General features: G+C 37.7%; 1 protein-coding gene across 2 annotated transcripts in view; it reads left to right on the top strand.

Moving 5' to 3' along the window:
• CARMIL1 (capping protein regulator and myosin 1 linker 1) overlaps positions 1 to 26,179 on the top strand; it is a 186,504-nt gene that overhangs the window by 109,525 nt on the left and 50,800 nt on the right. For both annotated transcript variants that reach the window (XM_072152417.1, XM_072152416.1), the window contains exons 15-26: positions 185 to 261; positions 1,266 to 1,370; positions 10,001 to 10,070; positions 12,146 to 12,227; positions 12,636 to 12,735; positions 12,825 to 12,879; positions 16,002 to 16,174; positions 16,268 to 16,336; positions 19,778 to 19,871; positions 21,248 to 21,346; positions 23,972 to 24,100; positions 24,224 to 24,352. In XM_072152417.1, coding sequence (XP_072008518.1) covers positions 185 to 261; positions 1,266 to 1,370; positions 10,001 to 10,070; positions 12,146 to 12,227; positions 12,636 to 12,735; positions 12,825 to 12,879; positions 16,002 to 16,174; positions 16,268 to 16,336; positions 19,778 to 19,871; positions 21,248 to 21,346; positions 23,972 to 24,100; positions 24,224 to 24,352 — 1,182 coding nt within the window. The remainder of the gene's footprint in view (positions 1 to 184; positions 262 to 1,265; positions 1,371 to 10,000; positions 10,071 to 12,145; positions 12,228 to 12,635; positions 12,736 to 12,824; positions 12,880 to 16,001; positions 16,175 to 16,267; positions 16,337 to 19,777; positions 19,872 to 21,247; positions 21,347 to 23,971; positions 24,101 to 24,223; positions 24,353 to 26,179) is intronic.

The raw sequence follows: 26,179 nt of genomic DNA, 5'->3' as shown, positions 1-26,179 counted from the left end.
CATCTAACATTTTGAAAGAATCCTAGGAGGTTTGTTCATACTCATTGCTTTCCTAACTATTCTTTGCAGTTAGGTCTGTATGTTGTCTCATGGATAAACTATGTAGCCTATAGACAAAAAGCTATATTATAAATTGTATGGTGGTGAGGAATTAATTGTAACTACTTTAATGTTCTTGATTTAGGTATGTGGCGCACTGCTGCGTGGATGTTTGCAGCACCTTACTACACTCAATCTTTCCAAGACTTTCTTTCCCTACAGGTATAGATCACACTTCTTATGTACCTTGTAGGTGTATGTAGTCATGGCATACAGTCTCTTTCAAATCCAGACAAACTGTGACCAATAACCACGGTAGCATTGAGTCCCAAGGGGTTTTTACAGAGTTTGTGTCGACATTTACATCCTATATAAAGTACCCCGTCAGTCCCTGACTTAAGAACCCTTAACTTGCACATGATTCATAGTTACATATGGGCCTCTCTGCCCACTGTTACCTCTGGTGACGCTATCTGGGTGCTATCTGACCCTAGTTACAAACGGACCTCTGGATATTGGTAATTTATTGTGCTTTAGTCCTAAACTACAATGATCAGCTGTAACAGTTATCACAGGTGTCTGTAATGAAGCTTTAGTGTTAATCCTGGTTATTATGACAACCCAACATTTTTAAAATCCAATTGTCACAGAGACCAACAAAGTTCTGGCTGGGATTACAATGATAAAATATACAGTTCCGACTTACATACAAATTCAACTTAAGAACAAACCTGCAGACCCTATCTTGTATGTAACCCGGGGACTGCCTGTAACCATATGCATAACCTACTTCTTTCTGAAATAAACGTTTTTATTCTAATGAGCCTCTTCTCAGGTGTTGACCGAGGAGAAGCCCCTTAGTGCTGCAGATTTTTAGACTGCTACAGTGAGCAAGGAGCATTTCCCCCTCCCACTGTGTGCTGAACCTTCCTCTGCTGCAAAGGGTGAAGTGCTGAGAGAGCAAGGGGAGGCTGAGACAGTCTAGCAGCCTTTGAAGCTGCAGCATGGGTGGACTCTGGTAACACCCCCAGGAGTACAAACCTACAGAACCATTCCTGTATGTTCCCCGGGACTGCCTATACCACTCTTTTGTCATCAGTAGTGTTTTTTATGTTGCAGTATTACAAAAGTAGTCAAACCTTTTGAGTCTAGTGGATGTATTTGCAGAATTTTCTTCTGTGTCTTTGAATTATTGGTAGGGTAAAATGAATGTTCCTTTTCTGCAGGAAAGGAAAAGAAGTTCCACCATCTTTTAAACAGTTTTTTAGCAGCTCTCTTGCATTAACACACATCAACTTTTCTGGAACTAAGCTCTCCCCAGAGCCTCTAAAGTAAGTTTTAATTTTGCTTCTAATAATTTTGTATGTGACTTTTCTGCCATTCATATTGCGTAGTCAAACATCTGCACTTGTTTAACAATTCACATACTGAAATAAGGAAATAACCAGTAAAAAATATATAGACAACCTTGTGGTTAAAAGATCAATTTCATTTTATTATTATATATATATATTAAATGACAAACAAAAATAGAGCAACACACAGAAAAAATTGCACAAAACCCAATAGTAAACTATGACATATAGCAGCAAGGGTTCCCTAACATGCCAAGATAAGGCAGCTAGTAATAATAACAAAAATAATTGATTCCAATACAAGTTACAAGAAATATTGCACTGAATAAAGGGAAAACCACATACTATGCATATAGGTAAAATGGATCACATACAGACCGTTGGTAGTGTGCATTGGCCGCGACACGTGTTTCGCCAGGAAACTGCTTCGTCTGGGGGACTACTAGGCAAGGGGAGGATAGGACGGCCTATGCTTTTAAGCTCTATCAGAAATCGACTTGGAGTTGTGTAATGCCAAACACCTGGACTGTAGGGGACCGAGTGAGGAAACACTCGGCTCACCGCTGATGCAGCTCGTGACATCATAGTATCGCGAGATGCGAGAATATCGGGTTAACCAAGTGACATCCCCGATAGGCAAATCTCGCGAGATTACGGAACGCTGCAGATATCGGGACTGAAGAATAGTGATGTGAAGATTTAGGTAAGTATATTAAGAATATTAAAGGAAACCTACTATCAAATTACAAAGTAGGAACAAGGGGACAAATTGAAATGATACATAAATAAATTACTATGGAGATGTGTGATGTGATGATGGTGGTGTAAGTCATATGTAAAGATGGTGCAAGGAAAACAGTGTATACATAATAAAATGAGGGGAACGAGGTGAAAAGAGCACGTATATGTATTTAGACCATGTCAAATACCAAGCATATATAAAATAAACACAACATATAAAAGTGTAAGAAAAGAATACACATCACAATAATATATAATTAAAAATATGACATTCTATGACCTGGGGGAAGGGTTTAGTGAATGTTGGGAAGGACTAATAAAACAGACAGCAACTTACGGCTGCCAAATTCTAAGAGCCTAAGCTTCCTGTTATATCTGCAACTTCAAGAAAATGAATTCATCTCCAAACATCTGTCCATTCCAATATTAATATTCATTTACTTACATTTATTTTAGTCACAAAATTAAGCTTTATGCCATCTGAAGTTGTCATTCATTGCATTTGGCAAAATGGCAAGCAAGGATTTCTAGTAACAGTGTATTACAGCTTTCCCATATTGAGTCATAATACATCTGCTTACTTATCGTCATCTGTGCTGAAATATAAGCAGATGGTTTAATACTTGTCTTATTTGTGTATATCATAATGATGGCCAATATAAAAACACCATGAATGGATCTTGCACACATGTATTACAAAATGGCACATTATGCAGGAAACTATTATGTGCCAAAGTTTCTCAACTGCAACGTGTCAATTCAGAATTCTGGGGAAGAGGGAGATCTATTGGATGCTAGAATTGGCCTGTTGGGCATTATTTTTCACTTTGAAGTGTAGGTGTTAAGTTAATGTACCCTTTTCATAGTTCCCTCATGCTGCAGGTGCAGCTGTGGAGGAGACTTCTAGAATATGCCAGACTCGGCACTGTGGTAGACACAGGATTCACATAGGGTGATTTGCTTTGGGAACAGAATGTGAATGTTTTTAGGCATGAGTAGGAGCAATTTATGCATGGTTAATAATTATAATCTTTTTATATAGGGCCAACAAATTCTGCAGCGGTTTACAAATAATAGGGACATATACAAATATAATATTACATTACAGTCATATGGAACAATAGGAGGGCCCTGCTCGCAAGAGTCTATTAGAATGAGAGGGTTGAATTGCATTCTAATAGCTATTAAAATATATATCTTTATTTAGGGGAGATTAGATTTACTAAGAGTTTTCTCAAAGGGGTTTGCCCATGAAAATAAGTTCTCAAATTTTAACCCTTTCAGGACCTGGCCCTTTTTTGTTTTTTCACTTTTTACTCCCCCAAAAATCCATAACTTTTTTATTTTTCCATGTACAGAGCTGTGTGATGGCTTATTTTCTGCGTAACAAATTGCACTTCATGGTGATGGTATTGAATATTCCATGCCGTGTACTAGGAAGCGGGAAAAAAAATCCAAATGCAGTGAAATTGGTAAAAAAACGCATTTGTGCCGTCTTCTTGTGGGCTTGGATCTTACGGATTTCACTGTGCACCCCAAATGACATGTCTACTTTATTCTTTGGGTCTGTGCGATTACGGGGATACCAAATTTATATAGGTTTTATAATGTTTTCATACATTTAAAAAAATTAAAACCTCCTGTACAAAAATTTTTGGGGGGATTTTGCCATCTTCTGGCGCTAATAACTTTTTTATACTTTGGTGTACTGAGCTGTGGGTGGTGTCGTTTTTTGCGGATTTTGATGACGTTTACAATGTTATCAATTTTAGGACTGTTCGATCTTGTGATCACTTTTTATAGAATTTTTTAATTTATTTAAATGACAAAAAAAGTGCCATTTTCGACTTTTGGGCGCGATTTTCCGTTACGGGATTAAACGCAGTGAAAAACCGTTATCAAATTTTGATAGCATTTTTGGACGTGGCGATACCTAATGTGTTTATGATTTTTACTGTTTATTTAAATTTATATCAGTCCTAGGGAAAGGGGGGTGATTTGAGTTTTTAGGGTTTTTTATTATAATTTTTTTTTTTTTATGTTTAGTACTTTTCAGACTCCCTAGGGTACTTTAACCCTAGGGTGTCTGCACGATCCTATCATATACTGCCATACTACAGTATGGCAGTATATGGGGATTTTACTACTCATACATTACAATGTGCTGATAGCGATATCGAGGTGAAAGCAATATGCAGCAAAGACTTACCGGCTATGGAGAGGGCTCAGCGCGTGTGCAGACAAGAGAAGCTATTCTTGAGAAGAATCCAACCATAGTCAGAGGATTTATGGTTTTATCCTTGTTACAACCCAAATTGTAAACAGCAGGAATGGTAGAAACAGGTTGGAATTATATGTGTAAAGTGCTGTATATTTGCTAATAACAGTGAATTATATAATGTGTATTTTGTTATCCTGAGTATATTTAAGAATCTTGCCTTCATGGAAATACCCCTTTTAACAGTTTTTTTCAGTTACCCTGGTGTATGGGACACAATATATTGCGCTGTGGTTTTAATAGCATATGGCAGTGGTAGTGTCCTATGGCACGGGTGGCACTCTGAGCCCTCTCTGTGAGCACCCAGGCCATCCCCAAAGAGAATGCACTGTATCTTCATGGATTCCCAGACAGCCCAGGACTTGCTGTGCTCAATGCTATCTTGAAGCAACAGCGCTGCCTGGGACTACAGGAGGAATTGGAAGGAGTGGGCAGATCTGCATTATCATTGTAGCTCCAGCCCTGACAATTCTTCCTTTTCAGGGGAGCCTGAATTTGTTCTCACTCTTTCTACTGTATTGGTGTTCTCAGGATACTGAAAGCTATGACAGAGAAGGGAGCAATAAATTTACTGCTTATATTGCCATATTGGCACTCTGCAATAAATAAGTGGGTTTTGGTTGTAGTTTGGACACTCAGTCTATAAAGGGTTCATCATGACTGGCATATGGTAAACATGCACTGCAAGCCTCAAATTAATCATTTATGGAACGCTGCAATTTAACTTCTACACACTATATGCATTACTTGAAATTTTATTTTTTGCAAAATAATCCAGCGTGATTACAATACTTTTAGACATAACACGAGCCTTTTCTTCTTGCGACCATTCTAATTTAAATAAGTATTTTTCATCTTTGTTTTAATCCTATTTAATAGAACAAAATGTTCATACATAATTAAATGTTAAACATAATTAAATTTGTAGTTGGCATAAGCATTGGCATAAGCATTGTATCCCCATGGAAATTGCATAGCAAAATGACCATTGAAATTATAAAGATTAGCACTGCTGCAAGAAACCAGGCCTGATCTCTAGTGCCCTTAATTGTTCTTATAGATATTTCATGCTTTGGTATAAAGTAACACAGCCATACAGGCTTCCCATTAAAACTTGGTATTTTTCAACAACGGGGTTAGTGCTAATTGCTTTTTATCCTAAAGAATAAACCTAAAACCTTCAGAATCCACAGTAATCTTATTTCTCTGCAGATTACAAAAATTATATTTGTATATTTGACGTATATAATAGAGACTACAAGGTGGGGAAAATTGACTTCATGATAGTAAACTTTTGGAAATGAAAAATACTCTTTTACATAAATAGTGGTTTTAAGCCATGTAAGGCTAGGCCCCAAAGCAAAATTGTAGTTCGGCCTCTCGACTCAAAGGGTTTTTTGGCCATAATACTACTAGGGCACATTTTTGAAAGCCAATTTATAATCGGCTGCAATGAAATAGAAAGATTTATTGATCAGGGATCAGAAATCTACGTTCACAGTCTACATGAGAGAGGAGATGAAGGCACGAGGTGAGGAGCGGGTCAGAGCAGTGTAGTCATTGTCTGTTGTCGTAAATCCTTACACAGGGTTTTCAGATTACATTTGGAAGGTGGAGGACAGTTTGGCACATTTTGGTAGATAGTTATGAGGAATGCACGGCAGAAGTTATAGAGACAGTTGTGAGAAGAGTGGATGATAAAATAGTGAAGCAGAAGATCCATGGATTGTAATATAGGAACAGAGATTACATGTTGGACAGTAGTAGCTGATGAATTCAGGGTTGTAAGTCATGGCTAGTATTTTAAACTTGTTGTACAAGTGAAAGGGGTATTCCCATCTGGGCATTCACATTTAATTAAATTAATTTGCCATATGTCAACATTTCTTCAATTGGATGTTATTAAAAAAATGTTCCTGTGTGAAGATAATTTCTCATAAATGTAGCCATGTTGTCCCTTAGAAACGAGATGGCTTCCTCGGATATGACCACCTCACATTTTGGCAGTGATGGCCAGACATGCGCTATTGAGTCCTGCCTGACCACCAGGATGCAGCATTCACTACCACAGGACGGCTGTGGGACATGCAGTAACGCCCAGACATTTCATGTTCAGAAACTGTTTGTTTCCTTGTGCAATCACTCCCGCAGAAGTGGTCGTATCCAGGGACACAGCCTTGTTTCTAAGGGACAAAATTGCATCATTTATGAGAAATTTTCTTCACACAGGAACATTTTTTTAATAACATCTATTTGAAGAAATGTTTATATATGGCAGATTAATGAAACTGAATGTGAATTCCTAGATGAGAATAGCCCTTTAAGGATAGATTAGACGGATGTAAGAGAGTTAGCTGGGAGACCACAAAGAAGAATTGCATTCGTACAAGAAGGAGATGATGAGGGCATGGACAAGCAGTTTTTTTTTACTCTGGAGTGATGAAGGATGGAGGCAGCTGGTTGTAGTAAGGGACTGAATGTGAAGCTTAAAGGATAAGGCACTGTCAAAGATGACAATAAGGCAGTAGACTTTCTGGACTGGTGAGAGTGTAGAGCCATGTATTGTGAATGTTAGGCCTGATGGCAGGGATGCATTAGGTGGAGGAAAGATTATTGGTTCCATTTTGTCCATGTACAGTTTTAGAAAATGAGAAGAGAAGAAGGACGATATTGCTGGAATTATCGCTAGCAGCCATATTACAAATAAGGGCAGAGGCAGGCAGGAGGCACCTATCATCATATCTACTTCTGATGATTAAATCCCTCTTGGTAGGTTTTCTTTAAATGGGAACCATCTAAAATGAGAGTTTTTACCCTCTTAAGCTATTAAATTATAACCTAGACAAGTGAATGGGAGTAGAGGGTAAACATTAAAAGAAGTACATTTTATGATTTGGTTAGTACCAAACAAACAATGTTGGTGCAGTCTAATTTGGTGCTTATCCTGCAGGTAATGTGATTAGATGGTACATAACAGTGTCAGCAGTTTTTGTGCTGTCATAAATTGTGAAAAGTTAATTCAATATCCAGAACAACCTGGGCACATTAATTCATCAAGAGATAATTGTACAGATACATCACCTCTGACTTGGTTGAACAGATATATGTTCCTATATGGAGTGACATCTTGTGTCATATGCAATGAGGAGATATAAGAGATGGGTATGAGGAGATGGATGTAAGAGAGAGCCTGGTAGAGTTCAGGCTTAGTAGCTAGACATGAGATGGATACATTATACATTACATTAGTACACAGGTATTTCATGCAAGCTTGACCTTAAAAGGTGGATGCACATTTTATAGCAACCTAGACATTGGTACAGTTTAGATGGGTCTATAGATATGAATAATAGATGTTCATGAAACATAACCACAGAAGAATAACATATGAGAGAGGTATGAGTAAGCTAGAGATGAGATTGAAAGGGTGGATGGATGTTTGGACTGGACTGGATTAAGTCATCTAATATATATATATATATATATATATATATATATATATATATATATATATATATATATATATATATATATATATATAAAATATATATATTATATATATATATATATATATATATATATTATATATATTTTATATATATATATATTAGATGACTTAATAGATAATAGATGCAAGATACATGTACAATACATGGATACATATTAGGTAGAATTAGCTGCATATTTCATACGTATAAGGGTAACTTTACACCTCGGTTATTTAATATTTTTTTTGCATCGGTTATACTTATCCAAAACCACCTGTGGAGATTTCAGAGAAATAAAGTGCAATAGAGAGATGTGAGCCTGTTGTGTGTTTTTGACCTCTATGATCTTTATGATCTTTTACTTTATTTTTTATTCTAGAACTTTTTTTTTCCACTTTTTAAGACTTGGACTTGAACAAGCATTCCTCTCATCGCTTGCTAAAGCCACTTCATTGGAAAACTATTACTAACAAACAGCACACTCAGCCCTGCTATATCATCCAAAGCACACAGCTACATCATACACCCTATCACACACACTTCATATAGGGGCGCAACTACAGAAGTATCAGCCATAGCAGCTGCTATGGGTCCAGCAGTATCAGGGGGCCCTTGGATATGGTGTATTGGGTGTGTGCATGCTGTATATGTGTGTCTGTGTTATGCATATACTAGTTGTGTGTGTACATGCTGCATGTCTGTATATGGTCCTGTATGTGTCGTTGCTGAATGGGTTTATATGGTACTGTATGGGGCTCGTTTACTGCACCGTTTTCGGGATTTGCACGGCTTCGACAGGCATTTAACAGGTGTCTGCGCTGGGATTGTGTCGCACGCGATCGCTTTTCGGCGCAGCTGTGTTGGCTTCCACACGACACAAATTGGGGCATGTGCCAATGGACAATCTGACTGTTTCAGACTGAGCTTGGGATTTAACTTTCAAATTGTGTCGTAACAGAATGCACTTACTTTTGTGTATATTACTTTTGTGTATACATGAGTGTATACATGTGTGCAATTGTAACTCACATATGTGAGTATACAAATATTTTTTTAAGGGGGAAAGGGCCCCGTTCAGAAGTCTGCCATGGTGCCCCACCTCTCCTGGTTGGGCCCTGTTGCGGGCCCCATCCCCTGGCTGTGTGCAGTGATACAAGAATCATGTTATCAGTCACATTCCTCTGACATCATTAAAGGTTTTGCAGAATTACTCATGTTGGGAATTGCAAATACGTTTTCACCGAATTTGCAAATACGGTGTTAAATGGAAAACAATACCTCCTTTTGCTACCTTGAAAGGCAGCCCCCTTAACACCAAGTATGACCTACAAGAAGTTTAAAAACATGATGTGGGATTAAGTCAAACCAGTATATCTATTCCAGAAGGAACAGACACTCAACTGTAGACAGCACTGTTCTGTCCTGTATGGGTCTCCTCAGTACAGTGTTGGGAATTGGATTGGCTGTGTTAGAGGCTATTGACTAGCGTCAGATGGTAGTTGTTCTCCTTATGGAGCGATTGTTTAATCCCACATCATGTTATTAGATTTCTTGTAGTTCATACTTGGTGAAAGAGGGCTGCCTTTCAAGGTAGCAAAAGGAGGCATTATTTTCCATTTAACACCTTGGAAAATGTATTTGCATACTTCCCAGAATTCCATAGTGGAGCATCTAAGGGGCAATCTCTCCATAAGAAGAACACCTACTGTCTGACCCTCATGTTAGGACAAGCAGTGAGAGAGAGAGCAGTGCAGTGGCTGCTGGAAGGGGAGGCTCTTATTGTGAAACAATCCTCGACAACTGCATTGCAATTAGATGACTGCAGCTATTCATCTCTGTATCGAGTATGTCTCCCATCTCTTAAGATGTTGTGATATTTTTTTTTTACAGCTACCATGTCGGTTTCAGCAAAGCGTAAAGAAACACCACATGGCTACTGCCTGCACTGTGTTGTGTTAGCTCTAAGAGCAACATTTGCTGTGGTAGTCATCATGTCATGTTTTCCCATCTAGTCAATATTATTTGTCTAGAGAGTCTAGAGTATATCTAAAGAGTATACTGTATTTGACATTTGTGAATACTTCAATTTTCTTTTATAGAGCCTTGTTACTTGGCTTGGCATGTAACCCCAACCTAAAGGAGGTGTCCCTCGATCTCAGTAACTGTGAGGTAAGATTTTTACAATTTTTCTGTTGTATGCAAACATGATTTTCTCTTCATTAAAGGAGGGGGCTGCTGGCTGTATACTGGGGACGGGGGGGCTGCTGGCTGTATACTGGGGACGGGGGGGCTGCTGGCTGTATACTGGGGATGGGGGGGCTGCTGGCTGTATACTGGGGACGGGGGGCTGCTGGCTGTGTACTGGGGACGGGGGGGCTGCTGGCTGTGTACTGGGGACGGGGGGGGCTGCTGGTTGTATACTGGGGGGCATGGGCTGCAAGTTGTATACTGGGGGGGAAGGGGCTGCCGATTATATATTTGGGAAGCAGGAGCTGCAGGCTGTATACTGGGGGCAGGCTGGGACCAATGCATTTCCTACCCTCGGCTTATACTTGAGTCCATAGAGTGTTCCAGTTTTTTGTGTTAAAATTAGGTAACTCAGCTTATACTCTGGTCGTCTTATACCCGAGTATATATACGGTATATAATAAAAATATCTTTGAGCCAATGAGAATGGATTCTGTCATTATTTGCGATGTCATTATGTACATGTCATTCTACACATTGTATATATGTACTAATTCTGTTCTTCCTGTAATAGTATCTGCTTAGTATGTAGTCGCCACCAGATACCCCACAGTTAAGCTGAGTGAAGTTTGCCTCTGGTAATATGGCTGGGCAGTACACTGCAGTAATCTCTGAATTTATCTTTCCAATTGATGATGACCATAATCTTATAGTCTGGTAGATTTAGCACCTAGATGTCAGAACAAGCTTATCTTCAAAATGGATGTAGCGATGGTTGGATTTATGGAAACAACTGACCTGACTGTGCTATGCTGTAACTCCAATTGACTTCTGAAACATTCTAACTCAGCAAGCAAAATGGTTTCTGTCAGTCCCAAGTAAAGCTTGCTGCGTTATGCTGTTTTTATAGGTCCCATTTACTTTAAGGAAACCATGCAGCACAGCCAGTTTACCTGTTTCCATAATCTACCGGTGGACCTGCAACCAGGAGCCTGAGAAGGGATCTCTGTCTTTGAAATAGGTGTGAGTCCTGGAAATTTAATTGTCAAATCATAGCACACCATGTGGGCATCCACCAGGGCAACCTATTGACCTAAACCAACATATATGTATCACCTGTATACCTAGGGACTCTCTCTGGGTAGTAAATTGTCATATAATAATTAATATATTATATTTAATTTTCAAATTGTTTATTAATTCACATCTCATATGTCATATAATGTTTTATCATTTTGATTTTTACTGTTGCCTTCATTTATGTCACAGCTAAACCTTGAATACGGTAATAAACTTGATGCTTGGCAGTAAAAAAGATGACTGTTGTATTGTAGTCTTAAGCATGCAATATCTTTTGTGTACTTATCTCTATCTGCTTTCCCTGCTATGCTTCCTAAGCTTGGTCACTGTGTAAGTACCATCTGTGTGTTATCTAGGTTTTCTCTTTATATTGCGTAGATGTGTATGTATATTAAGCCAACCCTTCTTGATAATCCCTTACTGCTAACTATAAATTGTTGTATTCTGTTTTCCTGACATTCATTTACTTTCACGGGACTTTCTGTAGCCTCAATGTGTGAAGGCAGCGCTATATAACTGATTGAGGCCTAGCTTTCTGGGTCTATTTCTTGAATACAAATGTGTTTCTTTGTCATTTATTACACTTATCAGGGCATGAATACTCTCCAAAGTGCCTGTTTTATAGAACTACTCAGGCTTGTTATACCAAGCACAATACAGTTATCTTTGGTGAGGGAATAAAGTCTGTTTTATATGAATTAATGGGTTTTGATACAAATCTGGTTTTTCACATAATCTTCATTTCATTGTATTTAAATGGAAACAAAGCTGTTTTATCTGCATTTCCAATACCTGTGATGAAAAAGATATTGTTATTCTTATTTGACTCAAGTTGCATCATGGCTACTGGTTTTAAAACTGGTCAAAAGAGGCAGAAATAAATTATATACAGACTATATAAATATAGCCTTATCTGTATATCTATAATATCCCTAAAATTTGTTTAAGCAACTATTTTATTTGTCGTTTTGACATAGTTAAGATCTGGTGGAGCTCAGGTTCTGGAAGGCTGTATTGCAGAAATTCATAATATCACCAGCTTGGATATATCAGATAATGGTAAGTAATATTCTGCACATTAAATTCAAGTTGGCAGAAGCTCCTGGATTAGATATGTAATGTGACCTTAAATGTCGTAAAATTTTACCACACTTGAGTGGATATGCATGATCAAGAGAACACTTTGATATCATAAATCTCTTACTTATAGTGCGAAAAAATGCTTTATCTGAAAGATCATTTTACAATGAATGGCAATTGGAAGTAAACCAGTTTCAATCTTGAGTAAAACATTGCAAAAGTAAAACATATGATTTCATTGAATGATTGCATTGTTTGCATTTATCTGTACGTAACTGAATTTCCTTAACATATAATTATTTTTAACCTTACAACCATATTCCATACTTATGTGATTATATTATTAAAAATTAATTATCATGGTGTTACTTTTTATGTTTTTGATAGGTTTGGAGTCTGACCTCTCGACACTTGTAGTCTGGCTCAGCAAGAACAGATCAATAAGACATCTAGCATTGGGAAAGAATTTTAACAACATGAAGTCTAAGTAAGTTTATTTCATTTCTCCCTTTTCTGTACTTTTGTAGCACATAATTATGTGACAGAAATGCATTGTGTCTTTATTTGCCTCTGTAGAAATCTAACCCCTGTCCTGGATAACTTGGTTCATATGATACAAGATGAAGAATCGGTAAGTAATTCCTTTTAACTGACCCTTAAGTCATCAATTCTGCCATTGACACAAAAACTATCAAATTGTACTCCTCATGCCTCTGGAACATTAAAATCTGTGAAAGCAATTATAATTACCAGACTCCTTCATCTTCAAGGACTGTTCTGGTAGATAAGGAATAACAGCACAGATATTGATTGGAACCTCTGTATCTCATATAGACAACCCTTTTCAAAGTGGAACCTAGTAAAGGGCATTTCAGCTTAAAGCCATTCCTAGTAAACTGCAGCCACTGGGCCATAGTTCCGGTAGACCCATTTTATAGTGGAAAAAGAATTTCAATCAAATGATATTGTGTGCATTGACTGCATCGATGATATGTTGATGATGTGTGACCATTCCAGCCCAACACTGGCCTCCACCTAGTACTGCTAATCTTGAAGATGGGCAGCAGAAGACTTGTCCTGTCAACATAATGTCATTGCTGTAGCTTCTATGTAGAGAGGTCCACAACTACTGGAACCGATGCAATATATTGGGTTGTTTTATAACACCATTTTATTTTTAATCCCTTACCCCTTACTTAATTTGACATTTCTTTGTCAAAATAGTCCATGTCAACATTTGGAATTTTCTATTTGGAGTTACTTTTGATGTTGTGTAGGTTTTTAATCTAAAAGGTTTTCAGATAATATTGCGTGGATTCCTTTGGGGTTAACGTGTTTGTCCAATTTGTGTTGAAACTTTTGAAATCTAATGGATAAAATGCTGGCTAAAATTCCATTATCAATAGAGAAAATATTTTAATTCCCGAAAGTGCATCATTATACACACTCTTTTATTTCATTATTTTTATCACTTTATATAAACAGTCTTAAAATAAATAAGTGCCTTGAAGAGATTTTCCCACTATAGAAATTTATCGTCTATCCACAGAAAAGGGGTGAATGTCTGATCGCTGGAGGACTTGCCTATGGGACTGTTTGTGATAAGGAGGATGGAGGGAATGGAGGTCTGCAAGTGTCACTTGAGTGTCTGATGACACTGGATCAGTGTGTTGTCACTGAGGGTCCAGTGGAAGTGAATTGAGCACTGATCTAGCATTCACATCACCTTTCATTCACATTGGGTACTTCCAAACCTCATTTTTTGGTGATTGCTGGGGCTCCCTGTGATCAGACATGCAAAAATCAGTCATTTATCCCCATATTGTGGGGATAAGGGATAATGTCCTTTAACAAAATTAAATTGAATTGAAGTTTCTGTTCTGTACTAGAATGGGGAAGATTAGAGGAAGGATAGTGTTTTATGGTGGCTGGTCGATTCCTGTCAACTAGTATCTGAATACCAGCAGCAGGGTGTTCTGCCATTCAGTGCACATACTTCATTTGAGGATAGTAAAGAAAAGTGGTTTTAAAGCGCACATATATTTCTTTCAGTGGGGCACTGTCTGGACTGTTATATTTATTGGTTGAGGTTGCATCTTTCCCTTTCTCCAAACAATTCTGACATCACCTATTCTCTGCAATGCAGGTTAATAAGAGGTTCATGCATTTCTCACTGTGAAAGAGATGATGTCAGATTTACTCCCACAACAATAGAGTCACTGTTCTCATTTCACCCAGACATTTGTTTTTCTTGGAGTCAAAGCTCATTCCTTTAAGCAGGTTTCTAAAGTGAATTCAATATGCAAGATTAACCTGCTGGATAGATTAAATATTCCTGAGCAATTCTGCTAAAAACCTGCTTTTCCCAAAAGAGAGAGAGTTGCTCTATTTTAAAGCTTTCCTGATTTTTTTCAAAGCTCTGTCTTTCATCAGTAATATCCCTTTGATTCCCCATTCTATTGGGTAACCAGGTCGTTATTTTTAATCACCAGGAAGTAAGGAGAACACCACTGGCAACGTCACTATTTGAGATGGATTTCCTATATATTTTATTCTATATCTGGGGTCATTATCAAGTTTCCAGCATTTATGCTTGGCCATGTATTGTGTGGTCTTTTTTCCATGGTGTGAAGTGTTTGAAATCATATAGCAACAGGTTCTATAAATATTTTATCAGCAGGTTATTCTTTAGTGCCTCTTGTCTAATCCTGAATGTTCACACACAGAAATATCCTCACTAGAAGAGGATAGAAGTGAATATATTATGTTGATGGCTTTAATCAAAATATAAATTTTCCTTCTGGCCTAGAGAATAATGTATTGTGCTATATATTAAATTTTAATATTAAAAAAATCACTTGTAGGATGAAGGTCTAAAATTATTCTCTTCTTGGTTATGTGGGAACACGTTCTCTATATAATAGTCTAAATGCTTTTTAAACTTTTAATTAGGCAGGATATACTGGGAGGCCAGCCCTAAATCCCGATCCTTAGGATAAGCGTTTCTGGAGAGATTCCTCTTGATGAGTAACATACAGACAGAAGAAATTTCTCAAAAAAAATGTCTGTAAGGCCCCTTTCACACTTGCGTTTTTCACCCGCATGTTCTGCGTATTCTTTTGACGTGAAGAACTTGCATTACTGACCCAGCTTCCATTGCACTCTGATCCATTGTAATCAATGTTTTTTATGATACGCACCCTTTTTTTCCCACACACACGCACATTTTTTTTAACGCACGTTTAAATCTCAGCATGCTCTACTTTTGCAAGTCTAGTGCGTGAAAAAACGTACCACACAAGTCCATGGAGACGCATCAAAAACGCATTGCACTCTGGGACCGTGCAGGTCCAATGCAAGTGCAATTCATTTTTAACTGATCAATTGCCATAGAAAAGATAGACCTTAGTCCTAAGTCTTTTTTACGGGTGTTATCTGCGCATGAACGCAAAAGGCATTAAGGTGACTGACAAGGATCTTGGGGTCAAACTCGGGCATCTAGAGTGTTAAAAGGATGACCATTATTGAAAATTGTATTGCAGCTGACCCACGACTCTCCATTTACATCATTATTAAACCTACTGGCGTCTACCATTTATCACTGTAGCAATAGTCAAACATTGTGTGTGTACCATATAGTAAAACATCTTAACTTTCACCAAGGATAATTGTTTTGCCTCTGAGAATTTGCATTCAAAAACTGCATAAATGTAATTGTAATGCATTGTTGATTCTTTTTCATTTTCTCTACAGCCCTTGCAGTCATTGTCTCTAGCAGATTCTAAGCTAAAGACAGATGTGACAATCATAATAAATGCCCTTGGTAGCAATACATCATTGACAAAAGTAGATATCAGTGGCAATGGCATGGGAGATATGGGGGCCAAGATGTTGGCCAAAGCATTACAAATTAACACCAAGCTCAGGTGAGTGAGATGGAGAGAAATTTTTAGAAATTAGTGAGCAATGAAGTGCGTTGCCATGGTTAACCTACCGGTATATGTTTTTGGTTGTGATAGAACTGTGATCTGGGACAAGAACAACATCACAGCCCAAGGATTCCAGGATATATCTGTAGCCCTAGAAAAGTAAGTATAACGGTGTTGAAATAACAATTTCATTACTCCCGGGATCCATTTACTTGTCATATTAACCTAATGATCACCCTTCAAGCCACATTTTCATGATTTATTGATGGTTTTTGCTACAAACATTACAAATCTCCACCACCAATATATAGTTGTACACTGTGCATTCATAACGTTACAGACAAAATTTAAACAAAAATGTCTACCAGATATTACATATACTACTGCCAAACTCACGAGCCAATGCTCTAAACAATGTTAACTAATGCTCTGTGAAGAGATCAACGTGATTTCAAAGCACTTGCAATAAACCAAGACAATCTCAGTGTAGATGTCAGATATCTTACCTGGACCCCACTGCAGCAAGACTGCCATAATATCACAAAAGCGCCATGCTGCCTATTTAAAGAGGTATTCCTACAAAGACAAGATTCTTAAATATACTGAAGATAACAAAATAACGCATTCTCTAATTCACTATTAGCAAAAATGCAGCATTTCACAGTTTTAATTCCAATCTGTCTCTATCAGTCCTGGTGTATACAATTTTGTTTGTCCCAGGATCTGTCCGTAAATCTTCTCACTATAGTCAGACAGGGCAGATACTTCTCACGAATAGCTTCTCCTGTGAGATATAGCAGAGCTGACTCTCTCTCTGTTATAGCTAAATAAAAGCAGAGCTGGAGTGTGTCATTATGTTTTATAAACATCTCATGGATCTCATTATTTCTGATCTGTCTCATATCTCTTTTTCTCTGTGTCAGATACTAGTGAATGTTCAGAAGCTAAATGAAAGTGTAGATAAACCCGTACCCTGATAATGTAAGCATATTGTCAGCACACAGCATCTCACTGCACAGAGATGTAGAGTCTGAGAGTCCCCATTCACTGGTATTTTACAATGACCATTACTGAGTTATAGGAGCTAAAATAGTAGTAAAACTGAGTAAAAATGTAAAGTTAGGGGTTAAAAAAAATCTTTATTGTGTAAACAACACTAAGGGATTAAAATTTGAGAACTTTCTTTCACGGACAAAACCCTTTTTTGGGAATTTTTCATGTATTTTCCACTCAAAGAGCAGTCTTCCAGGCCTTACTACCCCTGATTTAATTGATTTGGTCCAGTTGCCTGGCTGCTTCAATCTAGTGAAACAAGATTTTTTTAAACCGTCCAACTGGTGAAGTGCAACAACATATTGGAAATTAGTACAAGGTGTGGAAAATTCCCAAACATTGTCTGTCCAAGTTGGAGAATATAAATATATTGCAACTTATTTGGTCACATTATACCATTCAGTTTTACCGTCATTCTACCAATAGTAAAATCACTGGCAAAGTGCATAGCTTTACCTTAACTAGTGTGATGTAGCTACACAAAACAAGCTTTCCCTCTTCTTAACAGGCTTCTGATTGATGGGTCCAATCAATACAATCAATCAATTATTATTGCAATGCATTTAATTGACATCCATTTCCAAAATGTACAGATTCTATATTTTACATAAATGTAGTAATGAATTCAAGGGCCCCCTGTTCATATAGAAATAAGAATATGAAATAAGAATATGCTGATTAAAATGTTTAACTTTTATTGCATTTGATCAGGATAAAGAATATTCATGTTCAGTGTGTTTAGTGTTGTGCTTTATTCCCCTTTGTGCGGATTTAAAAGATTCTAGCTTGTTCACTTTGGCTAACATTAAAAATAGTGTTGCCATAATAACATCTTCATACAGTGCCCGGTGTTGCCTTGATAAATCTACTTGTGTGAGAAGAAAGCCGAGTTCAAAAATCACTTAGAATGCAAATTACAGAATACAAATGTTATCTAAAGTCTATTGATGTTACTGGAGAAGCTCAAGATAATGACTATAACATGGGAAGATTGAGATGAGCAAGGAGTAAACAACTAAACGATTAATCCCTTTATCACCCATCCACTGGAAAAGTAAATGCGACCTAACTGATTGTCGTCCAACCACAGAGTCCCTATGATCTCTAGAAATCCAATCCACAAGACCATGATTAGGAGATGAGAATGTAATGGAGTGCTGATTGAGCATATATTCTGCTGTTCTATTTAAAGTCTAGGGCAAAAAACGAAATGGTTGAGCAAAGTGCTCTCTTTTATAACTTTTTTTTAACAGATTTATAACTGTTTAAATGCTGAATGATAAATCTTTTATAGTTTAACCCCTTCCCACACAGTGACTGTGTTTATAGGGCTTTATCATTTGTTCAAGTGCCACACTTAGACAAAATAAAACTGTAAAAAGAAATGTACAAATACAAAAAAATCTACATATTTTGTATTGTCAGGTTCATAAAATAAAATTGTTAACGAACCCCTAAAGAGAACACCTTAAAAAAACCCAAAAAATATACATTTTCACCTCCAACCTCATAAAAACATTGTCAGAATTATCAAAAAGTGACATTTACCACGATATGATACCAATCAAAAGTACAACTCAACAGAGGGTTATGATCAGGTACATGGGGAAAATGACACAAGAGGTGCAATAGGGAGGTTCCCCTTCGCCTAGGGACACCGGCCATCCACTTTACCCTCACAGCATCTCATTCTAACACTCTGCGGTTGCACCTCCTGTATTATTTTTGCCATGTACCCTGTAATAACCCTGTGAAGAATGTGACCTAAGAAGAAATATGTCTGGATGGCTGGTGTCATACCTTATGGCAGATTTATAAAACCGTTATACACAGCCTTTTGTACGTTTTAAACTCGCATATCACTCCTTGAATCTAGTCTGAGAGCGTCTTTGTTGGCTGCTGATTGCCTGTTGTGTCTTTGTTTAATGAAACGCGATACATTATATGATGTCTAGAAAAAATATTTTCATGTATGTCTATGTAAACAAAAAAAAAAATCGCATAATCTGATCCACGTACATAAAACATAGATTTATAGTTACATAGATTATTACACACAGATTACATATACATACATAGATTTATCTATGCTATATATTTTCTTTATCTAACCACTTCATGAAAGTGATCACAATGATTTTATGTTTCCATAATATAAATGAGATTTTCCACAACTTAAGGATAAATAATGTGAGACACTGTGTCTCTTAGATGTCCTACATTGTGTCCTTTCTACTATTCTGATCTCTTTTAATTGCCTGAGTTATTGGCCGCTCTGAAGCTTGCTGGATTGTCTTCCTCGGATGTGATTTATGAAGAGGGATGGTGGCACTGAATATGTAATTCCCGAACACTGTCACATTTCTTTGCAAATTGATTTCTGGCTTAGACTGCAGGACAGGCTTCAATGCAAATTAACTGTTGTAATGAATGAATGTTCAGCATGTAGAGGGGAAATTAGTTTGAGTTCTGTATAGTGGATGACTGTATATACACAAGATGCTGATCCTATTCCAGTTAATACTGAATATGCATGATGTTTTTTAGGAACTATACATTGAGGTTTATGCCTATACCTATAAATGATGCTTCACAAGCACTGAAGACTAACCCAGAAAGAACAGAGGAAGCCTTACAGAAGGTGAGTGTTTTTATTTTTGTAAAAAGCTTATAAATGTAAATATCCTGTTCTATCCTAGAACAACCTACAGTTGGTGATATTTAGACCTCTATTTCCTTAAGGAAGTTTTTATTAGTAGAACTTATTAGTTTAGCCAATAGTCAGGGCCTAGGACCCATAGTTTTTAAAGTAAAACTTCTCCATATTTTACTAGAACCATGGTTAGATAAATCATTAATAATTGATTAAAAATGTATTTAAATGTCTTTACATGATCTTACTCTTTGAAAGACTTGATTGCCCTTAGAAACTAAGGCTAATACTGTCCTTAATCTTTATGCTATATCACTTAGATTTAGATGTCCAGTTTATTGATTAGTTGTCAGTCATAATTGATCGTAATCCACTCCACTGACCGCCCTCAGGCGCTGCCAGCCCAACCGCTCATTTGTCTTTCAAGTGTGAATATGAAAAGTAGATTAATAATGCATACTGTATAAAGGAAGTTTAGAATATATGGCCTTGTCTTTGATGTTTTTGGCCATGCATATTTTTAACTTTATATATGAAGATGCAGCATGCCAGGGTGTGGAATAGAGTAAGAGGGATAGAGGAGAGGATGGTGATGGTAGTAGTAGCAAAGTGTAGGTGTTTAGGCTTCTCTCCACTGTGCGTTAAACGCTGAGCTCTGGGTTGAGGGGATGCAACGAGCTTCCGGATGAGAGTGGTGCTGTTAGCTGTGTATGGCTCCACGGTCTTACTCCCTAACTTATCTCACTGACTTATTCTCTCACACTTTCAATTTTACCCCTTGATCTTCATTTTCCCATTGTCGGAAACAGCCAGACCTGTATGCCCAAAAAGATACCAACTGAACTACCACTCCTTCCCCTCCTGTTACAGATAGGGTTTATGGGTGTGGCCCTCATTAGCATGTCTCGCCTACCTTTCCACCAGGTTCTTGGAAACCCTGAAAAGTACTTGCACTACCAAAATCCGTTGCTAATACAGACTGCGGGTGTCACTGTTGCCAGTTTGTGTGTGCAGTGTAGTTTCAATGTAAGTCATTCTCTGCCTACAAATTACAGTGGTACAGGGAATAACGCCGTTTACATAAAAACATATAAAATACCACTTTTAGGCACATCCTAGGCCCAGCCACATGAATTGCGCTCTGGTACACTACAATGAGATCAGTGGAAGCCATTAAATGCTGTTTGAGTCTCATTCTTTTATTGCAACCATTCTCTCTTTTTTACATTGGCAATCAGACTCTTGGAAATGAATTGCTATTTGGCTGAGCTGTGTGATCTACTTGCAGGGACACATTTTGTGTTTACCATAGTAATAACAGGTTCTTTTGATGTCATTTCAATTCTGTCTTTTATTTTTCAAAGATTGAAAACTATTTGCTGAGGAATCATGAGACAAGAAAGTACCTTCAAGAGCAAGCCTACCGACTGCAGCAGAGCATCGTGACCAGCACGACACAACATGTAGGATGGCAATATTCAAGTAGTTGTCCTTTTTAAGCAAAATATTGATACTGTTTGAGTTATTTAAAGTTGTACAATTTTCCAATCTACTTCTATAGAAAGCTACTATGTTTACTTCCAGTGGATGGAAATCTGTCCATGGTCATGGACATACAGGTGCATAAGCTGTTATTATCACAGAGAGTAATCAGAGCCATGTGATAAAAATGGATTGTGCACCTGCATGTTCATCACATGACCATGGACAGATTTCTACCCGGAGGACGTAAACATAAAAGCTTTCTGTAGCAGGACAGCAAGCAGAGATCTAGAAAACTGTGATGAATTGATACAGAAAGTATGTTGGAAAACTGTAAAACTTTTCCTTACACAAACCATATCAATTATCTGCTGAAAGTGGACATCCCCTTTAACTGTTGAAAGAATACATTTTACAGTTGTTTTTCTAAACCAATAATACCTGAATTAATAACATTTTAATGTTACAAATGTAATTATTATAAACACATTAAATAATGCTGAGTGATGGGAGATAAAATGAATATTTTACATTTTATTCTTGGTCCATGGGGATTAGGTTCAGGTTATACTAAGATTTATTGTTAGACTTCAAGTTTATTTTTAAAACTTATTGGGGCACATTAACTTATCCGGTCCAGTCGTGATCCCGCGGCGCGTTCTCTGACGAGCATTCGGGTCTTCTGGGATTCACTAGGGTCCGTGCACCCGATATCCTGCAGGTGTCGCTGCTGCTCCAAGGTCCGCTGGAGTTCACCTTCTTCTTCCCACTGTATGTGAATGCTGATCTTGTGACACAAATTCTTTTTTAAATTCCACGTTTTTTCCGAATCCATCGGGTTGTCCAACGGCCATGCTCCCCCATTTCTGTCACATGAAAGCCGGCGCCAATGTGGCAAAATCCAATCACGTGTGCCAAAATCCCAGGGCAATTCGGCGCAAAACGTAAATCGTCATTTTGTTTTAGACTAAGTTCACACCAGTGCTGGAAAGCCTGTTCTGGCCATTACTTTTCGGTGTAATCTGGGATACAGGCTTTTAACCCCTTACCGACATGTGATGTAGTGTTAAGTCAGTATTACATCAAAGGCTTACCGGTAACACCTGTGATCGGTGCCAGCAGCGATCGCGGGTGTTTTCCCGCTGATCGCCGCTGGTGATCGCCGCTCCCTGTGACGTTATCAGGGAGCGGCCACCCATCGCCTTGGTAGCCTCGGCTCTTCCGAAGACCCGAGGCTACTTCACGTTAACCCATGCATTACAATGTGCTATCAGCACATTGTAATGTATGCAGAGTAAAATCTCCTTATACTGCCATACTGTAGTATATGTATATGTAGTATATCATAGGATCCTACAGACCTAGGCGGCAAAATCCCCCAAAAAATTTTTGTACAGGAGGTTTTAATTTTTTTAAATGTATGAAAACATTATAAAACCCATACAAATTTGGTATCCCCGTAATTGTACTGACCCAAAGAATAAAGTATACATGTCATTTGGGGCGTACAGTGAAATTTGTAAAATCCAAGCCCACAAGAATAGGGCACAAATGCATTTTTTCACCAATTTCACTGCATTTGGAATTTTTTTCCTGCTTCCCTGTACACGGCATGGAATATTAACTCCCACCATTTTGAAGTGTAATTTGTTATGCAGAAAATAAGCCATCACACAGCCCTGTACATGGAAAAATAAAAAAGTTATAGATTTTTGAAGGTGGGGAGTGAAAAATGAAAATGTAAAAACAAAAAAGGGCTTCGGCGTAAAGGGTTTAAGGACAAGGCCCTTTTTCGTTTTTGTCTTTATTTTTCTCTCACAACCTTCAAAAATCTATAACTTTTTTATTTTTCCATGTAGAGAGCTTTGTGACGGCTTGTTTTCTGTGTAACAAATTCCGCATCATAGTGGTGGTATTAAATATTATGTGCTGTATACTGGGAAGCGGGGAAAAAAAATCTGAATGCAGTGAAAATGATGAAAAAACACATTTGCGCCATTTCTTGTGGGCTTGGATTTTACATCTTTCACTGTGCGCCCTAAATGACATGTCTACTTCATTCATTGGGTCAATAAGATCATGTGGATACCAAATTTTGTATAGGTTTTATAATGTTTTCATACATTTACAAAAATTAAAACCTCCTGTACAAAAAAATTCTTAATTTTGCCGGTTTGACCCGAGGCTGTCATGGCAAAAGATCGCTGCTCCCCGATGACGTCACCAAGAGCGACAATCGGAGCCAAGATGGGGGAGCCCGTGAGCCCTCTTCATACTCCCCCATGCGCAATAAAACGTACAGGTACGTCTTATTGCGCTATGGGGTTAATAGAGCCTCCGATGCAGATGATAGATGCTGCTTTATTCATTATTTACCTTTTTATACTGCCTTTGAGAAGCCATCTTGTCATGGGACAGGTGTTCTCATAAGTAGTTTATCTGCTTTAAGAAGAATACATGTGATTGTAGTCCTACAACTCTAGTGATGGAAAAGTGATGAAATGTACTAGCTGTCACATTTACACTAGGTTTTGGACTGTGCTTTTGTTTACGCCCACAAATCTCCTCTGATTGTATTGAAGAAGTTTTGACTTTATGCTTTACAGATGATTGACCGTATATGTGTCAAAGTTCAAGACCACTTAAACTCTCTAAGAAACTGTGGCATTGATTTTGTCCTAGAAGATGTCAAGTCAGCAGAGCGAGTCATGCGTGATGCGAAGAATTCCAAAACAGTATGTAATCATGGTGTTTAATGCTTAGCACTGCGCTTTTTAAAAATAATTTCTAGATTTTGAAAATAAATTCACCCTGATGATATTTCTATGATCCCAATATATGTGTCATGTGTTTTGCAGCTTTTGCCAAATTTGTATCACCTTGGAGGAGCAGCTTGGGCTGGAGCTAATAGTTTACCAACCCCAATTCAAGAAACATTGGAATCAATGGCAGGAGAAGTCACCAAAGTTGTTGATGATCAGTTAAAGGTATCAATTGTTATTTTGTTGATGGTAATGTTCTGGGTGCCTGGAGCCATGACAATGGGATGAATTTAACATTAACTTAAAATTTTGAGTTGTTGACTCTGAATCTGATATTCAACACAGTCCAAACCATGTTCCAAACTGCTCCTATACTTACACTCACCAGCCACTTTATTAGGTACACCTGTCCAACTGCTCGTTAACACTTAATTTCTAATCAGACAATCACATGGTGGCAACTTAGTGCATTTAGGCATGTAGACATGGTCAAGACAATCTCCTGCAGTTCAAACCGAGCATCAGTATGGTGAAGAAAGGTGATTTGAGTGCCCTTGAACGTGGCATGGTTGTTGGTGCCAGAAGGGCTGGTCTGAGTATTTCAGAAACTGCTGATCTACTGGGATTTTCATGCACAACCATCTCTAGGGTTTACAGAGAATGGTCCGAAAAAGAGAAAACATCCATTGAGCGGCAGTTCTGTGGGCGGAAGTTCTGTGGGCTGCTGACGTCATAGTATGCGCGGCCACGAAGAAAACATGGCCGCGTCCATGACAGAAGAAAGAAGAGGAGCCGCGGAGAAGAAAGAAGACGGGACGCGCTGACATCGGGGACGTCGGGGAGCTGCGCCGAGGGTGAGTATATAAGTTTTGTTTTTTTAAAGTGGGAAATTTTTTTTTTTTTAATAGACTTGTGTATAAGCCGAGGGGACGTTTTTCAGCACATTTTTTGTGCTGAAAAACTCGGGTTATACACGAGTATATACGGTAATTATCAGTGTAGATTAAATACAATACAATGCAAGACAAGTAATAAGATCATGCTACAGATTTGTCAAGATGTTAATGATTCGTCTTCTGTTATCAGTTACACTAAATGCATGTATGAAAGTGATAAGCGAGTGCTGATCTCTCTGTGTGATAACTTCAGTCTACACAATAATTGTCTGCCTATAATGTATGAAACCAGCATGGGATTATCTATAGGAAGCCTAATGACCTCATTAGTATGGAAGCAATTGAGTGGTTTCATCTGCATAAATAATTCCTAGGGAAATGAAATATCCTTCCTTTTCCATGGATCATCTGTGCACTTTAAAGTTACAGGTCCTTTCATCAATTGCATATTAAGCACCTTCCATTACTTATTTATACAATGTTCCCACACTGATCCCATTAATGTTTAATGCTCTTGTTGTAATATTGTATTATGTTAGAGGTTACATGTTTTACTATTGGAAATATGCTAAGATGCAACTAGAAGAGCATGAATTATGTCACTAAGTAAACATATTGAACTAATTTATCACATTCTGTATCAGGAAATGGTTCCTAGTTATGCTTTTAGAGATTTTCTTTTAATGTCTTCTGTTTGAAAGAGACTCCAAGCTGGTGATTTTGATATTTATTGGGGGGCATTTATCAACACCAATTTGGCATACAAAAAGGCTCAAACACAGTCTACACCGGTTGGTAAAATGTAATTCTTGATAAATATACACCATTGACTAAAGGTTATACCAATTTAATATTAAATGTTGGTATTGATCAATAGGTGTTTATTTTAGTTCCAAAGTACAATGTGAAAGAAGAAAAAAAATTAAATTAAGCTTTTTAAATCAGTTGTGCTTTAAGGCATGTAGATAGACACAGTTGACACATACATTTTCATTACATGAAATGGATTTTCTGCTTTGCATTCCTTCACTTGTCTTTCATTATACTACTTTTGCATCCTCTTCTCAGAATTCTCCATCATTGTTGCTCTGACAATTATCATTGTAAAGCCCAAACCATAAATCTGAGTTTCTGTATATTTCCCTCCCACATCCTT

This window comes from Engystomops pustulosus, chromosome 5, assembly GCF_040894005.1.
Source record: "Engystomops pustulosus chromosome 5, aEngPut4.maternal, whole genome shotgun sequence".
NCBI classification, from domain to species: domain Eukaryota; kingdom Metazoa; phylum Chordata; class Amphibia; order Anura; family Leptodactylidae; genus Engystomops; species Engystomops pustulosus.
Note: the sequence above shows the minus strand (reverse complement) of the source record. Positions and strands in the feature narration are given on the sequence as shown.